Here is a 19,070-nt window from a genome sequence, read left to right as displayed (position 1 = left end):
CCTCCATATGCCGCAAGAGCGGCCCAAGAAATAGCAAAAAGACAAAAAAAATATATAAATAAAAATAAAAGTAGAACTTCATGAGTTCTAGCAAGTAATCAAGTTTACAAATTCTAACTAGTCCTTGTCCAGATTACAAACTTCCACTCTAAAATCCAGCACTAGTCCCTTGTCCAACAGTATCCAAAATGGAGTTTTTCCTAACTGCCTGCCCTATGGAAAAGGTCCCTAGTTCCTCTGGTTCTCTCTGCTTATTGCAACAAGTTAAATAAACCTAACTTTTTTTTTCTTTAACTACAAGTAAATCCTTTAGCTGACCTTGTTTCTTTGGAGACCCATAAATTTGTAACAGCGGGCATATTTGAGACCACTTGACTTCCACCTGCTCAGGGGCACTCTGTCTACAAAAGTGACTTTACCTGAGCTTTAACAATTTTGCTGTGTACTTCAGAACAATGTAATATTTGGGCCCTCTGTCTTACCATATTGTACTGTTTGAGAGAGAAATTTGACTTCTACCTAATTAATAGCACTCCTATCATCTGTTGGTATCTTAAGTGTCATTTATCTATAAGAGAAAGTCCACAGGTAGAGGACAGACAGAACTTAATAAGTCTATCTTCCAGCCAGCCCCAAAGTCTGACAGGTTCAGGTCCCATTAGACCAGTACCTTTAGACAAACTGCACTGGGTCGATTTTTCTAAAACTTCCTAAGGACTTTCCTGACAAGTGTTTTGCTCAGTTCTGTCTGCCTACAGCCAAGGCTCTGGTCAGCTCTCTCAACTGATGATAGCTTATCTTTGATGTCACGTCATGTCTTCTGGAGTAGTGGTTGCAAAAAGTGCCATCCTTGGAGTTCCTGTCGTGGCACAGCAGAAACGAATCTGACTAGGAACCATGAGATTGTGGGTTTGATCCCTGGCCTTGCTCGGGGGGTTAAGTCTGTGATGTAGACTGCAGATGCGGCTCGGATCCCATGTTGCTGTGGCTGTGGCGTAGGCCGGCACCTATAGCTCTGATTAGACCCCTTGGTCTGGGAACCTCCATATGCTGCAGGTGTGGCCCTAAAAAGCAAAAAAAAAAAAAGTGCCATCCTTAACAATCATTGCAGGTCACATGGACTTTTCTCTGTCTGAATCTGTTTCCTCTGTGCCTCCTCTATCTGCTTCCTCTACATTTTCAGATAATGAATATACTCAATAATGGTAGAATTTCACCAAGGAAAAAAACTGAATTACAAATGGCCTTCTGGGGAACTTTTAACGTGAACAAGATTGTTTGAGAGGCACCTTATAACAAAATAGGAAACAGAATTCTGAATATTCAATGGTCTGCATTCTTTAATGTGAGGAGGCTTCCAAATGCAATTTAAATTCTAAAACTGCCTCCCTGAAAAACTTCCCAAACCCCAGAATAATAAGAACATTTATGAAGAAATCAGGCTTACATCAGCTCACAACTACAATATCTTTGCGTTTATACTAAATGATCATTAGGTAACACAAAGATTTGATCCTTTACCTTATTAAAAAGATTTTTGAAGGATTACAGAAATTATTAGCTCTATTTGGCATTCTCCAACTTCTAATTAAATCGAAACTATTGTGAAAGCTCTTTGCTTTATTAAAATTGGCTTAAAAGAAAAAAAAATCTGGGAGTTCCCTGGTGGCCTAGTACTTTAGGATTTGGTGTTGTCACTGCTGTGGTTTGGGTTTAATCCCTGACCTGGAATTTCTGCATTCTGTGGTGTGGCCAAAAAAGAAAAAAAAAAAAAAAAAAAAAAAAAAAATATATATATATATATATATATGACAAAGAGTTCAGCCTTTCTAAGTTAGTCATGTAAAATGCGTTAAATGTAAAATCATGTAAAATGTGTTAAAAGTAAATATGCTTCAATGTTTGTGTATCTTTCAGGTTAAAGACACGTTTATATACAAAGATTGACACAGTAGCTGCCTACAAAAAGATTTTATCTCTAGGTTTAAATAAGCTTGTATTGGTGAAATACATGTTATAGGATAAATCAAAGGCGCCACGACAGGAACTCCTGTATCATGTACTTATAACTACTAATACTACAGAGAATAAATAATGTCTGTTACTAACATCGTTGCTCTGGACAGACACTATCTGAGTTAGGGTTTCCACAACTGTTTTGGTCCAAAAGCAAAAGACAATGCGAATAGACCTTTTACATCCAAGATCAACAGAACACAAGTTCCCAGATGCCAGAAGCCACTGATTACCATGCACTTTGCACGGCCTGCCCTTTATTTGCTAAGCTATTTTCTTCTCTCTCTGCTGGTTCAAGATTCTAGACCAACAATAAACACCCTGCCCTTTATTCTTAGTACTGCCAAGATCTTTATCACAAAAAAATAACCAAATGCAGGACTAATTCTGAAAGACACTAATGTTTGAAAGACACTGACAAAGGTGAATAATCCCTATTCAAATTAAAGGGGAAAAAAAGACTTGGTTACCAAAAGAAGGTCCAAATAGACGTGAGATTTATGGGACATTATTTCCAATTTTAAAAGTAATTCTTATGCCACGGGTGCGGCCCTAAAAAGACAAACAAGTAAATAAAGTAATTCTTGTTTGAGGTTTTGTCTATTACAGATATCATATGTGTGGTCTCCAGAGTCTTAAATGCTGCAATTAGCCATTATCATAACAGGTGATTCAAGAAAAGATCATCTAAGAAAAAGAATAAAATGGTTCAGTGTATGTAGAGGTCAAAATGACTACAAAGCTTGATAATCACTCACAACCTATCCAACAATGGTATACATCTTGATTGATCAGTTCCCCTAAATGATAAATCTTCCAGCTTAGTTAACAAATGGTCAGAAGCCAAGAGTGAAAATTCAAACAGAAACCATAAATTGCTCCCAAATGTTCAGAAAAACATTACAACTTAAGAGTCAGGCAGTGAACTGAACCAAACCAAACCACACCACACCACAATGTACATTACAGACCATCTAAGCTCTTTAAAAAAAAAAACCAAAAAAACCAAAAAAACATTAACTCATAATGTTCCAGTACCATAGATTAACTGATCTGACCGTAACTCCTCAGGGACTCATGGGTACTAAAGTATTCAATGTTAACAAATTTGTATTATACTATGTGTTTATTAAAATCAAATTAAAGACCCTTTAATTTGCCTTAAACAGCCTCAAAAATGGAGCTATGCTTGATAAATATGCCTCCTACAGTGCTATAAATAATGCAAAGGTTTTCAAGCTATTCTAAAACTTTTTTGAAATTCTCAAACATAAAATTTACAAAAATAAAAAGAACAGCAATAACACTCATGTATTATCAATGTTCAACCTTCTGCTAATCTTCAGACTACTCTTTATTTCTCTATATCAAAATACTATGTACTCAATGCAAAAGAATTTTTTTTTTTTTCTTTTTAAGGCCACACCTGATGCACATGGAGGTTCCCAGGCTAGGGGTCTAATCGGAGCTGTAGCCACTGGCCTACACCACAGCCACAGCAACGCCAGATCCAAGCCGTGTCTGCAACCTACACCACAGCTCACGGCAACGCCGGATCCTTAACCCACTGAGCAAGGCCAGGGATCAAACCTGCAACCTCATGGTTTCTAGTCAGATTTGTTTCCACTGCGCCACAATGAGAACTCCCAAAATAATTTTTTAATAAGAGGAGTTGCTGTCGTGGCTCAGTGGTTAATGAACCTGACTTGCATCCATGAGGACATGGGTTCAATCCCTGGCCTTGCTCAGAGGGCCACTGCCTGAGCTGTGGTATAGGTTACAGATGCGGCTCAGATCCTGCCTTGCTGTGACCGTGGCATAGGCCAGCAGCTGCAGCTCCTATTCCACCCCTAGCCTGGGGACCTCCATATTGCCACGAATGTGCCCCCCCCAAAAAAAGAAAATAATTTTTTTTTTTTTTTGCCATTTCTTCGGCGGCTCCCATGGCATATGGAGGTTCCCAGGCAAGGGGTCTAATCGGAGCTGTAGCTGCCAGCCTATGCCAGAGCCACAGCAATGCAGGATCCGAGCCACGTCTGCGACCTACAACACAGCTCATGGCAACGCCGGATCGTTAACCCACTGAGCAAGGCAGGGAACGAACCCGCAACCTCATGGTTCCTAGTCGGATTCGTTAACCACTGCGCCACGACGGAAACTCCAAGAAAAGAATTTTTTAATAACAGATACAAACTACTATATGTAAAATAGAGAAGAAACAAGGATTTATTGTTCTAGCACAGGGAACTATAGCCAATATCTTGTAATAACCCATAATGGAAAATAATCTATAAATATAGATATATATATCGATATATATATATATATCTGAATCACTGCTGTACACCTGCAACTAAAACAATATTGTAAATGAACTATATTTCAATAAAAAAGAATTATTTAAAAACTAAAGAGCACAAAAAACAGTAACTACTACAAAAACAAAACCAAAAATCTCTTGGAATGCCATCCACCAAAGATAACAACCACTGTCAAAATTTTGGTGTGTATCTTAATGTTTTTAATATTTAAATATATTATTTTATAATCAGTTTATATAATCTTGTAATCTGTCTTTTGAATTCTGTATTAAACTCCTAAAACTTTCTCATACCAACAAATTTTCTTCTACAATATAATTCTCAGAGTCTGCATCATGGAAATAATAAAATTCATCTAACTAATCTGTTATTATTAAACATTGCAGTTATTCTTATTTATTTTTATTTTTGCTATTATGAATAATGTGGCAACAAATATCTATTCATATATAAGTTCATGTATAAGTTCACATTTATTGGCCACTTGAATTTATTCTTTTTTTGTCTTTTGTTGTTGTTGTTGTTATTGTTGCTATTTCTTGGGCCGCTCCCGCGGCATATGGAGGTTCCCAGGCTAGGGGTTGAATCGGAGCTGTAGCCACCGGCCTACGCCAGAGCCACAGCCACGCGGGATCCGAGCCGCATCTGCAACCTACACCACAGCTCACAGCAACGCCGGATCGTTAACCCACTGAGCAAGGCCAGGGACCGAACCCGCAACCTCATGGTTCCTAGTCAGATTCGTTAACCACTCCGCCACGACGGGAACTCCCGAATTTATTCATTTATAAATATTTACAAACATTATATCCTTTGTTCATTTTTATTTTTGTCTTTATATGTGATCTACAGTTATTTAGTAAGTATAAAAGAGGACTAAAAAAAAAAAAAAAATGGACTTCCCTGGTGGCTCAGAGGTTAAGGATCTGGCATTGTCACTGCTATGGTTCTGGTTACTGCTGTGGCTCAGGTTTGAACTTTGGCCCAGGAAGTTCTGCATGCTGTGACTGCAACCACAAAAAAAAAAAAAAAAAAAAAAAAAACCACTAAAAATACCCCCACATATTAAAACTGACAATAAAGTGCAAAAATTTTACCCTTAAAGCCTACTTTTAAAAGGAGGCATTTCACCTCCAGGCCATATTTCAAAGTAAATTGTATCCTTCTAAAGTAAACTACTAATCCCTAGTTCAAAGGATGTCTCCATTTCATTTATTTCCTTCTTTTCAGCTTTCAATTCAATTTTGTAGTAGCCTATTAACCTGCAATCTCGTTTTAGCCAAAGTAAATCATCTGCACTATGGAGTATAGCTTCCATAACTTCTTTTTAAAAAATAAGCTATATTGAGGGGTATTTAGGTACAATAAAATACATCCGCAAAAGTGTATAATGTGATAAATTTTTGACATATCTCTATTAAACCACACCACAATCATGACATAAAACATTTCCCTTGCCCCAAAGATCCTGGCCTCTGCCTCCAGCACCAAGCAACCACTGATTTGCTTTCTGTCACTACAGATAAAACTGCACTTTCTAGTTTTGTTTGTCTTTTTGTATTTTTAGGGCTGCATGTGCAGCATATGGAGGTTCCCAGGCTAGGGGTCGAATTGGAGCTATAACTGCTGGCCTACTCTACAGCCACAATAACGTGGGATCCAAGCCATATCGGTGACCTACACCACAGCTCAGGGCAACACCAGATCCTTATCCCACTGAACGAGGCCAGGGATCGAACCTGCGTCCTCATGGATGCTAGTCAGATTCATTTCCAATGAGCCAGGATGGGAACTCCACTTTCTAGTTTTATATGAATGATCTGCCCAGCATTTAATGATCTGTCAAGTCTGGTATTTTTCATAAGCACAATGGTTTTGTGATTCACCTGTGCTGCTGCATATATCAGTAGTTTGTATCTTTTTATTGCTGGGTGGGTGGTACTCTACTGTGAGGATATACTGTATTATGGTTACCCATTTACCTGTTGAGTATTTCCTGGTTTTGGCTATTATGACTAAAGCTGTTACAACATTTGTGTACAAATCTTGTTTTCTTTTCTCTTGGGTAAATACCTAAGGGTGGGATGCCAGGGAAGTATGACAGATGTATAATTAACATATGAAAAACTGCCAAGTAATTTTCCCAAGTAGTTCTACAACTTTACATACCCGTCATGAGAGAGAAGGCATGAGAGTTCCCATCACTCCGCATCTTTGTCAAACTTGGTAACTGTCTTTTTAATTTCAGCCATTATAATGGGTGTGTGGTGGTAGTCCATTGTGGTTTTAATTTTCAGTTCTCCAATAGCTGATGATATTTTTTTACATTAAAAAAATTTTTTAATAGTTATTTCCCTACTGTACAGCATGGTAACCCAGTTATTCATACATGTACAATATTGATTCAAAACAATAACCAAACTATAAAAATGAGTTTCTGAAAGGGATGGCCATAGCTGTGAAGGGGTAGGAACTACACAAGAGTCTTGTGGTGGTAGTACAACTGAATATCTGCGTGTAACTGATTAAACTTGAGATAAGCCCTCTGGATTGTGCCAAAGACAACTTCTTGGTTTTGGTACAGTACTGTCATGATGTGGGATGCTGACATTGTGGAAGAGACCTAAGGGAGGGTGTAAATGACTTTCCTGTGCCTTTCTTTGCAACATCCTGTGAATCTATAATTATCAACATAAAAATTTAGTAAATCTTTAAAAACTAAGCTCCTAAAGTACCCTGAAGAAATTCTGCAGCCTTTTCAGGGTCAAATTCAATTCAGAATACTGATACAATATACATCCACTACATAAATGACTTTCATATGCCTAACATCTGAGGCGGATCTGCATAAAAGAGAAAAGCCACATGATGACCACTTTAATCCTACAGTAAGTATAAAAGATAAACCTTAAAAGTTATTGGCCTATAAGTTATTAGATTATTGTGTGGTCTTACCCTCATGGGACACTAGGATTTACCTAAATAGCTATCTCTGTTCACAACAAATAACCCTGCTTCCATTCCTATTTTAAGCCAACAAGCCTGCCCTACTTTTGCAGACTTATTTCCTAATCGACTCACCTGCCTTTCTAATCATGAACCAGTTAAACACTGCTTAAGAGGTTTATATTAAATATTATTAGTGAAAGTCATATGCACCCTTCGGATCCTTTCACAACCAACTAAAACAAAGAATTTTATTTCAATAATCTGAAGTAGCTCTTTGAAATCTCCGTACATTTTTTGAGAGTCACAGAATTCATTAGTTCGACAGGAATAATAACTTTATAGTGACATTCATATGTTTTCAACAAAACAATGTACAATAGTAAAAAAACAACGAACTTGCTTTCACGAATAAATCCACCAGTTACTTTTATTACTCTGGTCATTCATTAAAACCATCCTATTTTTTAAATTTATTTTTTAATAAATTTTTTTTTTTTTCTTTTTAGGGCCACACTCATGGCATATAGAGGTTCCCAGGCTAGGGATCTAATCAGAGCTACAGCTGCTGGGTTACACCACAGCCACAGCAATGCCGGATCTGAGCCTTGTCCGTGACCCACACCACAACTCACGGCAATGCCAGATCCTTAACCCACTGAGCGAGGCCAGGGATCAAACCCGCAACCTCATGGTTCCTAGTTAGATTCACTTCCGCTGCAGCACAACAGGAACTCCAAAACCAACTTATTTTATTTTTAAACTTCTACAAAGCCTTAGATCACAAGAATAAGATGTACCTAGGCATATACACACAAAAAAATTAAGTTTTACCTCTTTAGGCCACTTATCAACAGTCAAAGTTTAAACTTGAAAGGGTTATCAATTTATAGAGTAAAGAAGCAAACAATTTCATACCAGATATAGTCTACAGTTTAGTCATCTGCTTTTCCTGGTGGTATTAGTCATAGGAAGCTCCAAAGTTCTAATTTTCTGTTACAGTTTGGGGAAGCTATCATATGCTATAATGGGTACTTTTCAATATGGTATTTAAGCTTCTGAGTATGACCAGAAATTTGTTGCTTGAGGTAGGAATTCATCAAATATCTGTTTATGAATACATTATTTCCAAAATTCTATCCACGCTACAGAAAAGGAAATTTTCACCATTTTTATTAAGCACTTTTAAATCCTTTCAAAAGCTAAGGAGATTAAAGTTGGAAAATATAAAACATAACACTCTTAAACTATCATTTCACCTATGCCACTTAAAGTCAAATAGATCTGCTATCAAATCTCACCAAAATTCAAGAAGAATTCATTTAATAAAGAATAGTTAACATTTATTAAGCACCTACTGTGCTAAGCACTTTACATAATATAATATGAAATACAATCTTTAAATTCTGAGGTAGGTATTGTTATCTCCTATTTTAAACTTGAAGCAAGGAAAATAACAAAAGTCACACAACTAGTAATTAGCAGAGCCTGTGCTCTTTCCTACACTGTCTCCAATTTAAAAAAGGCTTCTTATGCTTTCACTTACTTAAACACTTTCCAAGCACCTATGTGTGAGGCACTGCATTTAGCACTAAGAGTATGCAGTTCTTGCACTTGAAGAGAACAGTTTAGAATAAAGAATGAATTAGAATGAATTTTTAGTTAGAAATTAGAATGAATAAAGAACATAAAAATATTCAAAGAAAATTTTAAAGCAGAGTTCCCAATGTGGCTCAGTGCTTAATGAACCCAACTAGCATCCATGAGGACGAGGGTTCGATCCCTGGCGTCACTCAGTGGGTTGAGGATCTGGCATTGCCATGAGCTGTGGTATAGGTTGCAGACACAGCAGCTCGGATCCCGTGTTGCTATGGCTGTGGTGTAAGCTGGTGGCTGCACTCTGATTAATATTTGAATTATATTCATAAACCAATTAAGCCTCAGTTGTTTGTTTTTTAAACACATAGACATCAAAATAATCTTGCTATCTTCTTGCCTTTTTTTTTTTTTTTTTTTTTTAAAGGGCTGCAGCTGCAGCATATGGAGGTTCCCAGGCTAGATCGAATGGGAACTACAGGTGCCAGCCTACTCCACAGCCACGGCCATGCAGGATCCTAGCCACGTCTGTGACCTACACCACAGCTCACAGCAATGCCAGATTCTTAACCCACTGAGTGAGGCCAGGGATCGAACCTGCATCCTGATGGGTACTAGTCAGATTCATGACCCACTGAGCCACAACAGGAACCCTGTGTTCCTTAACAGAATCACTGTCAACTGTCAGCAGTTTTTAGCAATCCCTCTTTCTCCTCCTTTTCTTCACTTTATTTAACCTCTTCCCATTTTCTGACACTTCTGGTTTACTCATCCTCTCACCCCCTTAGTCAAGTACACCTTGCTTCTCTGTCCTTACTTCAGCATGTTCTTCCAATCCCCACTGTAAAGCTGCAACAACCTCTTTTCCTACTAAACAAGTTGCCTCCACTCCACAACTTTAATGTACTTTAAAACTCATGTTCTTTTTAGCTTGCCTTCAGTAAGACACCACTGAATCCTGGGATATGATGGGCTTTTCCCAAGCCTACTTATTTGAGGCATTTCTTAACTGTATTCTTTTTTCTCTCTCCAACTTTACATTTTGAAAAACTGAAGTCTGGAGTTCCCATCGTGGCGCAGTGGTTAACGAATCCGACTAGGAACCATGAAGTTGCGGGTTCGGTCCCTGCCCTTGCTTAGTGGGTTAACGATCCGGCGTTGCCGTGAGCCGTGGTGTAGGTTGCAGACGCGGCTCGGATCCCGCGTTGCTGTGGCTCTGGCGTAGGCCGGTGGCTACAGCTCCGATTCGACCCCTAGCCTGGGAACCTCCATATGCCGCAGAAGCGGCCCAAAGAAATAGCAAAAAGACAGAAAAAGAAAAACTGAAGTCTTATCAAAAAGCGAAAGAACAGTAACATGAACATCCATTTGCTCTTTACCCATAATCAACATAATAAACACTTTACCACTTTTGCTTTCTCTCTTGACAAAACACTTTTTTTTTTTCCCTGAACCATTTGAAAACAAATTGCAGATACTGGGATATTTTAACCTAAATATCTCATCAGGTATTGCCTAAAAATAAGAACATTCTCTTTTATAACCACAATACCATATCACACTCCCAGGACACTTAACATTGATGTATCTAATGTATACTCCATATTGAAATTTCCCCAGTTGTCCCCAAAATGTCCTCTGTGGCTTTTTATCTTCCGAACCCAAGCTTGGCACTATACTCGACCGTCATTTCTTCTTCATCTTCTCTCATCTAAAATAGTCCTCCTGCCTTTTCAATTTTTCATCACTTCAATAGTTTTGAAGAGTTCAGACCAATTATCTTATGGAAAGTCCCATAAATTGGATCTGTATGATTATTTACTATAACTAGATATAGGCTAAACATTTTTAGCAAGGATTACATAGGCAATTCTTGAATGAATTCTTAAAAATTATCTCCTAGTGTTTACTTCATTTAGAATTTCACTCTCTTAGGCTGACATTGTCTAGATACTGCACAAAAACATCATGAATTGTTAGTATTCAATAAATCTACTAATGGTCATCAAAGATACACATTTCCATGGTCAGCTAATACAGCATACTTTTCTGTCACCCAACCTAGAGATCCAAGTTACAAAGTTATACCTTCTTCTAATAATAAAGAAAAACTCAAGAAACCAAAAGATTTCATGATAAAAATCTAGTTTACCAACAAAATAAACTGCATATAGGGAACTAAAAGTTCCCTCTGCATACATCTGAATAATTAGGTAGCTTATAAAGATAACTAAGTCAGATATCACTTAGGTTAGGTTGAAATTTTTAGACCTTAGTTCTGCAATTTCAAATGAAGCTAAAATTTGACATGAAAACTTTAAAATAGTCTTAGAGTCTATTAATGATTGCACCAAAGGATGATAATGATTAAAAGATATTCCTTGTGAGTAGTTAGGCCACTGTTGTGACCTGAGTTCAATCCCTGGTCTGGGAACTGAGATCCCACATCAAAGCTGATCCATGCTGAGGACAAAAACAAAAAACCAAACCAAACCAAAACAAAAACCCAAAAAAGATATCCTTTATTTCCATTTGTCCTTTAGCAATTAAGTAGCAGCAAAGCCCCTAAATGACTACGAATACCAGATTTAGCTGAATAATTTTGTCTGTCATAGATATAGTCTAAAAATTAGCTTTTTCCCAAAATGTCACTTTAATGTAAAAATATTCTATTTCTATGAAGCTAGAACACTCTCATACCATGCACAAAAATAAACTCAAAATGGCTTAAAGACGTAAACATAAGACATGATTATCATAAAACTCTTAGAACATAAGCAAAACATTCCCTGACATAAACCATACAAATATTTTATTAGGTCAGTCTCCCAAGGCAGTAGAAATAAAAAAACAAAAATAAACAAATGGAAACTAATCAAACTTACAAGATTTTACACAGCACAGGAAACCATAAAAAAAGAAAAGAAAAGAAAAGACAACTCTATGATGGGAATGGGAGAAAACAGCTGCAAATGATGTATCCAACAAGGGCTTAATCTCCGAAATAAACAAACAATTCATACTCAACAACAACAACAAAAATCCCAATTGAAAAATGGGCAAAAGACCTAAATAGACATTTCTCTAAAGAAGATATACAAATAGCCAGTAGGTACATGAAAAGATGCTCAGCATCACTAATTATCAGAGAAAAGCAAATCAATACTACAGTGAGGTACCACCTTACATGGGTCAGAATGGTCATCATTATTAAGTCTACAAATAACAAGTACTGGAGAGGGTGTGGACCAAAGGGAACCCTTCTTCACTGTTGGTGGGAATGTAAACTGGTACAACCACTATGGAAAACATTTTGGCAGTTCCTCAAAAAACTAAAAATAGAACTACCATATGATCCAGCAATCCCACTCCTGGGTACACATCTGGACAAAACTACAATTCAAAAAGATACATGCTCCCCTCTCTTCACAGCAGCACTATTCACAACAGCCTAGACAGGGAAACAACCTCAATGTCCATCTAGAGATGAGTGGATTAAGAAGATGTGCTACAGGAGTTTCCATTGTGGCTCAACAGTAATGAACCCAACTAGTATCCATGAGGACAAGGGTTAAACTCCTGGGCTCACTCAGTGGGTTAAAAGATCTGGTGTTATCATGAACCGTGGTGTAGGTCTCAGACACAGCTCCAATTCAACCTCAGGCCTGGGAACCTCCTTATGCCCAGGGTGCAACCTTAAAAAGACCAAAAAAAAGAAAAAAAGAAGATGAAGAAGAAGAAGAGGTGGTAGTACATATATCCAATTGAATACTACTCAGCCATAAAAAAGAATGAAATAATGCCATTTGCAGCAACATGGATGCAATGAGAGATTATCATATTAAGTGAAATTAAATCAGAAGGAGAAAGGCAAATACCACATGATATCAATTACATGTGGAATCTAAAATATGGCACAATTGAACCTATTTAAAAAACAGACTCATAGACACAGAGAACAGACTTGTGGTTGCCAAGGGGGAGGCGGAAATGGGATGGACTGGGAATTTGAGGTTAGTAGATGCACACTATTTTATTGAGAACAGATAAACCACAAGGTCCTACTGTACAGCACAGGGAACTATATCCAATCTCTTGGGATAGACCACGATGGAAAACAGTACATATAAAAAATGGAGTTCCTGTCATGGCTCAGCAGTTAATGAACCCCACTAGGATCCATGAGGATGTGGGTTTGATCCCTGGCCTCGCTCAGTGGGTTAAGGATCTGGCATTGCTGTGAGTTGTGGTGTAGGTCGCAGATGCAGCTTGGATCCCGAGTTGCTGTGGCTCCGGAGTAGGCCAAAGGTTACAGCTCAAACTGGACTCCTAGCCTGGGAACCTCTATATGCCATGGGTTCAGCCCTAAAACGACCCCCCCCATAAAAAGAATGTATATATGTATAACTGAGTCACTTTGCTGTACAGCAGAAATTGGCAAAACACTGCAAATCAACTATAATTTAAAAAAAGAAAGATACTCTATTTCTATTACCAAGCACTGCTTAGTAAAAGGTTTTTAATTAAATCTTTAATTCACTTTAAGTAATGAGTGCTTAGTATTTGTCTCTCCAATGACCAAACTCTTTTTCTTTTTTTTAACTTTACAGTAAAATGTGATGTTACGTCATGGAAGAAAGCTTTATTACCAAATGTTTGATATAGTTAAAGCTTCAATCACAACCATTACCATACAGGTAAAAAAAGAACATCTTATTTCTGTTTAAAAAAATTTTTTTAAGTGTTTAAATTAAGGCGTCCTTGGAGTTCCTGTTGTGGTGCAGTGGAAACAAATCTAACTAGTAACCATGAGGTTGTGGATTCAATCCCCGGCCTTGCTCAGTAGGTTAAGGATCTGGCGTTATGGTGAGTTGTGGTGTAGGTCCATACACAGGTGGTCCCTCTATCCCCAAATTTCCTCCCTGTCCTTGGTTCCACATCCTTGGATTCAACTATCCTAAGGGCACATAGTACCATTAGTACTTACTGCTGAAAAAAAATCCACGTTTAAGTGGACCCCCACAGATCAAACCCATGTTGTTCAAGGGTCATGAAAAGTCCATGTAAAAGTATTAAGAGCAGTGGTTTCTGGAAGGAAGGCTTTGTTTTCTTCCTTTCTCCCTTTCAAATTTTATAATTACCAGGTTAAGCTTATATTTAAAAGAAAAAAATGCATAAGCCCTTGGTAAATTCATTCTCATAATATGGAAAAGGAGATGGGACAAGAGGGGAAATAAATGAGGTATAGGTACCAGAGACTGAAATGGGGTTCAGCACATACTTGTAGAAATAGCCAGTTTTGTCCATACCACTCTTCCTAAAACCTTTTAACAAAGTCATAGCCACACTATTCTCAGTGCCAGGATATTAAAGAACTAGGAGCTTCCAATGCGTGCTACGAATGAGAGTGCATTTTGTGACTATACAATATATTTGAATTCCAAGAGGATGGGAGAACTGTATCAGCATCTTCCTGAAAAAAAGTCTGAGTTTTCTGTTAAAGCCCAAATAACAAACTTAGGCAATGGATTCTACACATCCATCCTGTAATTCCTAGCGAAATTTCCTTGTTGCTTCTGAAAAGATTCAGCCCAAAGGAATAAACTGTTTTTATGAAAATCACTGTCAAAGAAAAAAAATTCCCTCAAACAGGAGAAGAAACTCGCAAACTAAAGACAAAAAAATAAATAAATAAAGCTGAAAGATTTTCATAATTCAATTATTTGAGTTTCTAGTTTTCTGCTCTAGATACCAGTAGTGATGCCGCAGTGCATATGGATTGTTCTAGAGGCTTTTAAACAAAGAAGCAAATGAGCACCTACTGGGAGTTGACTGCAGATGGCTCTCCATAAACATTTAATGAATGAGCGAAATCATAAGAATTTTTATGTTTTTAAACACAAAATAAATACCTTCAACTGCTAGAAAAGAAACCAGCTGCTAGGAAAGTAGTAGACAATTACTGGTCTCTATGATGCTACCCATAGAATGCCACCTAGATATCCTTTATATTGTAGAAGAGGTATTTTTCTGGTATTTAATTGTTCTGATAACAGCTTCTTAACTTATGTTGTAATTTCATATACTTTCTAATTCTAATATATTTTTAAATGTTAATAATGATTTCTCTACTAACCACTTGTGTAAAGTAGCTGATTAGTATCAAACTACTATCATGTTTCATAATACTATCTTAAGCTTTTCCTATTTCATTGCATGGCTGAGATGCTTGACAAAGAAGGTAATATTAACCCTATTTTGCAAATGAGACAATTGAAGCAAAAAGGAAAAAAACAAAAGAAAAAAGAGAGAGAATTTAAGAAAAAGGAGGCAAGGTTAAAAAAAAAAAAAAAAAAGGCAAGGTCACAATGAGATTCAGAAGCAGGAGTAAAACCACCAGTTCAGACCTTCTTCATTTTAGGAAACTTGCTATTTAAAAGACACTTAAAATACAAATCACTCCCACCCACCTACTCTTCTCCAAGATTTGCTCAAGCAAAACAATTAAAGAGACTTTAAAGTTAACAGGAAATGACAGAACCAAAAATAACTGGGGTGTGGTCTCACCTCTGAAAAAGATTTCCAGCTATGAATAAATGCAAACCACTCTGGCCAGACAAAATAACATTAGATCAGGATTTAGTACCCAATACAATGGACCTTAGCTGTACAGATAGTGACACCTTACTTTCTTAGAATAAACCTTAATATTTCAAACTCAGGAAAACCCAGAAAAAAAGCAATGTAAGTCACCAAGAAGCCAAAATTGCTGTGTTCAGGTTCTCATACCAAAGTTTTTACATACAAGATAAATCTACATATTGTAAGAGCCTGAAATCATTTTCTCTTTCATTTATTTAAGAGTACTCTTATAACAACAGTCAGTAATATACAATTTCACCAAAAACCAAATTTGAATCATACAGACCATGAGGACGTTTGCTTAACTGTAGGCATGCCTAGCAATAAGCCAGCACCTGCATTTTAACTGCATTTTATTTTACTTTACTCCAGTCTTTTTAAGAGTGTGAAAGGGTCATTTTAAAGTATCCTTTGTATCTTATGGCATGTTATGGTGAAAATTACATGCTACAATGGCGATCAGAATTTGAGATTCATGAAGGTCTGAGGACTGCCACTAAGCTTCACTCAGATCCTATTTATTCTGACTTGACACACTATTCTGGTTTATCTGGTTTCCCTGCCTACTTCAGCTTAGAAGTGACAGATTAGAAGGGCGTATTTTGACAGATAGAGAACAGTACTGGAGGAAATAAACTAAAAACAGACAAAAGCACTAAACTGGTATAGCAGGGAAGAGTCTTTTTAGCACAGGAGGAAACTGCCAACACCCTTATACAGCAGAATGCACCGGCCATATTAACTGCACAGGACAAAAATTAATGTATATAATGATGACCTTGATTTATCAAAAAAGGTTATGTTTAGTATATTCTGAGTCTTCAGAGAAAGTTATATATTACATATTATATACTAATACAATATTATATTATAACTATAGTTACATACTATATATTATATTCTTTATGGGTTATATACTATAAAAATTGACATTTAAATGGCCAAAATAATTAAGCAGTTAAAGAGCTGTCAGTTACATGAACAAGTTCCTTCAACCCCTAATGATACCAGACAGGTCTGAGTTGATAAATCTCAAAAACCCCATTATATTTAGTAAATATTATATACTGTAGATAATTAGCATTTATAATCAACACTTATGATAATGACTTCCTGGGGGGGACTACATTATACACCCAAATTACATAGTGTAGACAATCAACATTTATGATGCTTTATGTTTCTAAGGGGGAAAAAACCTGAACAATAAAATTATCTCCCTTCATTGAACAGTCAATAATTTCCAATTAAAAAAAATGTTTTCTTGTCACCAATCTTGGTTTCCTTTCTAATTACCAAAACGAAAAAATAAAAGTCTTTTAATAGTTTTCCCCACTTACAACTAACTTACAGCCTTTTATCCAGAGGCCACTAATACACCTGGTCTAGGTATATTCCCATCTTATAAAAGAGTGCTTTCAAACCAGAGTGTTGAAACTCAGAGAAAAGAGTTGTACTTAATAAGTCTTATGGCTGAACAAAAGAAGCACATAAATTAGTGGTTATGTTTAAACCACTATTCTTAGTTTAAGGGCAGAGACAGCTACCATGTAAAACCCTGCAAGTATTAGTAAGAAACACTTTAGTTTTAGTTGGACATCTGAATTAGAGAAGCTCATTCTCCAAGCCTCCATGGCCAAAAGGAAAATAAAACACCAAAAATCATGTCAAGAGAACTGTAGATAGCTTTCAAATATCATAAAATGGATTTATTTGTATTTATGTCACGATACGGTTTATTTTAATAACAGCAGTGGCCTGTGAAGATCTGGAGAAAGTGGGCTAAAAAAGGTGTATGTCATCCATCCTTTAAAAAAGGGTGGGGAAGAGGCAAGAAAGACCTGACTGTACAGAAGGGAAGTGGTGGAAAGGTCTGATTTGGAAGTCTACTACACTCCCTGCCCACATCGCCCTAGATGGCTTCCCCAGGTAAGAGACCAGAAAAGAGGAATCGTTTCTTTAAAAAAAAAAAAAAAAAAAAAAGGATCCAGGCCCATTGAGGGTGGTAGGAGAAGAAATTCCCCACCCAGCCTGGAAATCTGACACTACAGGAGATAAACCAGCAATCTCCAGCTAGCTACTAGTCCAGGTGCAACAGAAAACGCCCGGCGCCCCCGCGGGGTAGCCCGGGTGGGGATCCCCACCTCGCGTCTCCCACACCCCCTCCGGATCCTCCTCTGGGATGGGCGCTGCCCGGGACCCCGCCGCCCTCCTGCCTCCTGTCCTCGGCTCCCTCCCTCTGGCCCCGAGCCTTCGCCTGGCCCTGGGCCGTTTCCCGCGGGTTGACTGGAAGGCCCGGCCCGCTCGGCACCTTTGATGACGCGCTCGGTGGTGGAAAGGTGGAGGTTCCTCCCGGACATGGTCCCCTCGGCCTCCTCCCGGTACAGGAGACCGCCAGACGTGCGCCTCCGGTCTCGGCTCCCTGGGGCCGGTCAGCCCGCCGTGGCCTGGCACCGCTCCTCAGGGCGGCCCAGGCACCAGAAGGAGGCAGCTCCGGCAGCCCGCCCTCGAGCCCAGCGGACAGGATGCCGGCCCTCTGGCCGCTCGCTCCAGAGGCACAGCGTCCGGGGCGCTGGCGACCGCTGCTGAAGAAGGAAACCCCGGCCGCCGCGGCAGCGAGCGGCCCGGCCCCGCGTGCGCGCGCTCGCGCGCTCCCGCCCGGCGTCCTCCAGACTTCCCGGCGGCCCGCGCGCCGCCGTCACCGCCGCGGTGCGGAGGGGGCGCGCGGCCCCATTGTACTGGCCGGCGCTGCCGCCTGACCTCCCACCCCCGGAGAGTCCACGACCCCGGCTTTACTCTGCGTCGGGAGGACTTCAGTGTGCGAGGCCGCCCTGCGCTCACGCGCTCTTCCTTCCTGTCCTCCAGCTTCCGACAGTCGGTTTTCCTTTCTCCTCTAGCCTGCCCTCCCTGCCCCTGCGTCCTCGGCTGCCTGCGCCGCCTGGGCCTGGAGCACCTACCACCAGCCCCTCTGTCCCGCACCGAAGGTCCCAGCGGAGCAGCGGCCATTTTGTGACTCGGCCCGAACGAGCCAGCAGCGGCTCGATGGACCTGTGCACCAGCAGCGGCTCGATGGACCTGTGCACCTCCTTGTTCCCCCTGGGGCCACCTTACAGAGAGCCCTTGACCTCCCTGACCTTCCCCACCGGAGGTCTCCTTCCCTGTCCTCTGGGTATCCACACCACCCCTCGCACACACACGTACATACTCTCTCTCTAGGAATCTTTATCCATTTGACCACGCTCCAGCCCTCATTCACCAAACCCATTTAAACCCCTGATTTAAGTTGTCACACTTGTCAAGAGCAGTTGGTATAGTAAGAAGGCCATTCGCGCCCATCCTAGTTCCAATTCAGTAATAAGGGGCAGAGAAGAGACGCTTTCCTAGTGGGTGGATAAGACCCTCCTTTGGGCCCCGTCTACTTTCCACTCGTAAGAAAGGGAGAGGACTGGAGTTCCGCTTGTGGCGCTGCAGAAACCAATCCGACTGGTATCCATGAGGATGCGGGTTTGATCCCTGGCCTTGCTTAGTGGGTTAAAGATCTGGCATTGC

General features: G+C 39.3%; 1 protein-coding gene across 8 annotated transcripts in view; it reads right to left on the bottom strand.

The window, feature by feature from the left end:
* The window catches only part of PPP3CC (protein phosphatase 3 catalytic subunit gamma), an 87,530-nt gene extending 69,340 nt beyond the window's left edge, over positions 1–18,190 (bottom strand). For 2 of the 8 annotated variants that reach the window (XR_002338570.1, XR_002338571.1), the window contains exon 1: positions 17,833–18,170. Coding sequence is in view for 5 of the 8 variants with exons in the window: in XM_005657236.3 (XP_005657293.1) it covers positions 17,833–17,881 (49 nt within the window). In the remaining 3 variants the exon portion in view is untranslated. Of the gene's footprint in view, positions 1–17,832 lie in introns of all 8 variants that reach the window. The other 6 variants (XR_002338572.1, XM_005657238.3, XM_005657236.3 and 3 more) reach the window with 5 other exon arrangements.

This window comes from Sus scrofa, chromosome 14, assembly GCF_000003025.6.
Source record: "Sus scrofa isolate TJ Tabasco breed Duroc chromosome 14, Sscrofa11.1, whole genome shotgun sequence".
In the NCBI taxonomy this organism is placed as follows: domain Eukaryota; kingdom Metazoa; phylum Chordata; class Mammalia; order Artiodactyla; family Suidae; genus Sus; species Sus scrofa.
This window is presented reverse-complemented; position numbering and strand designations above follow the sequence as displayed.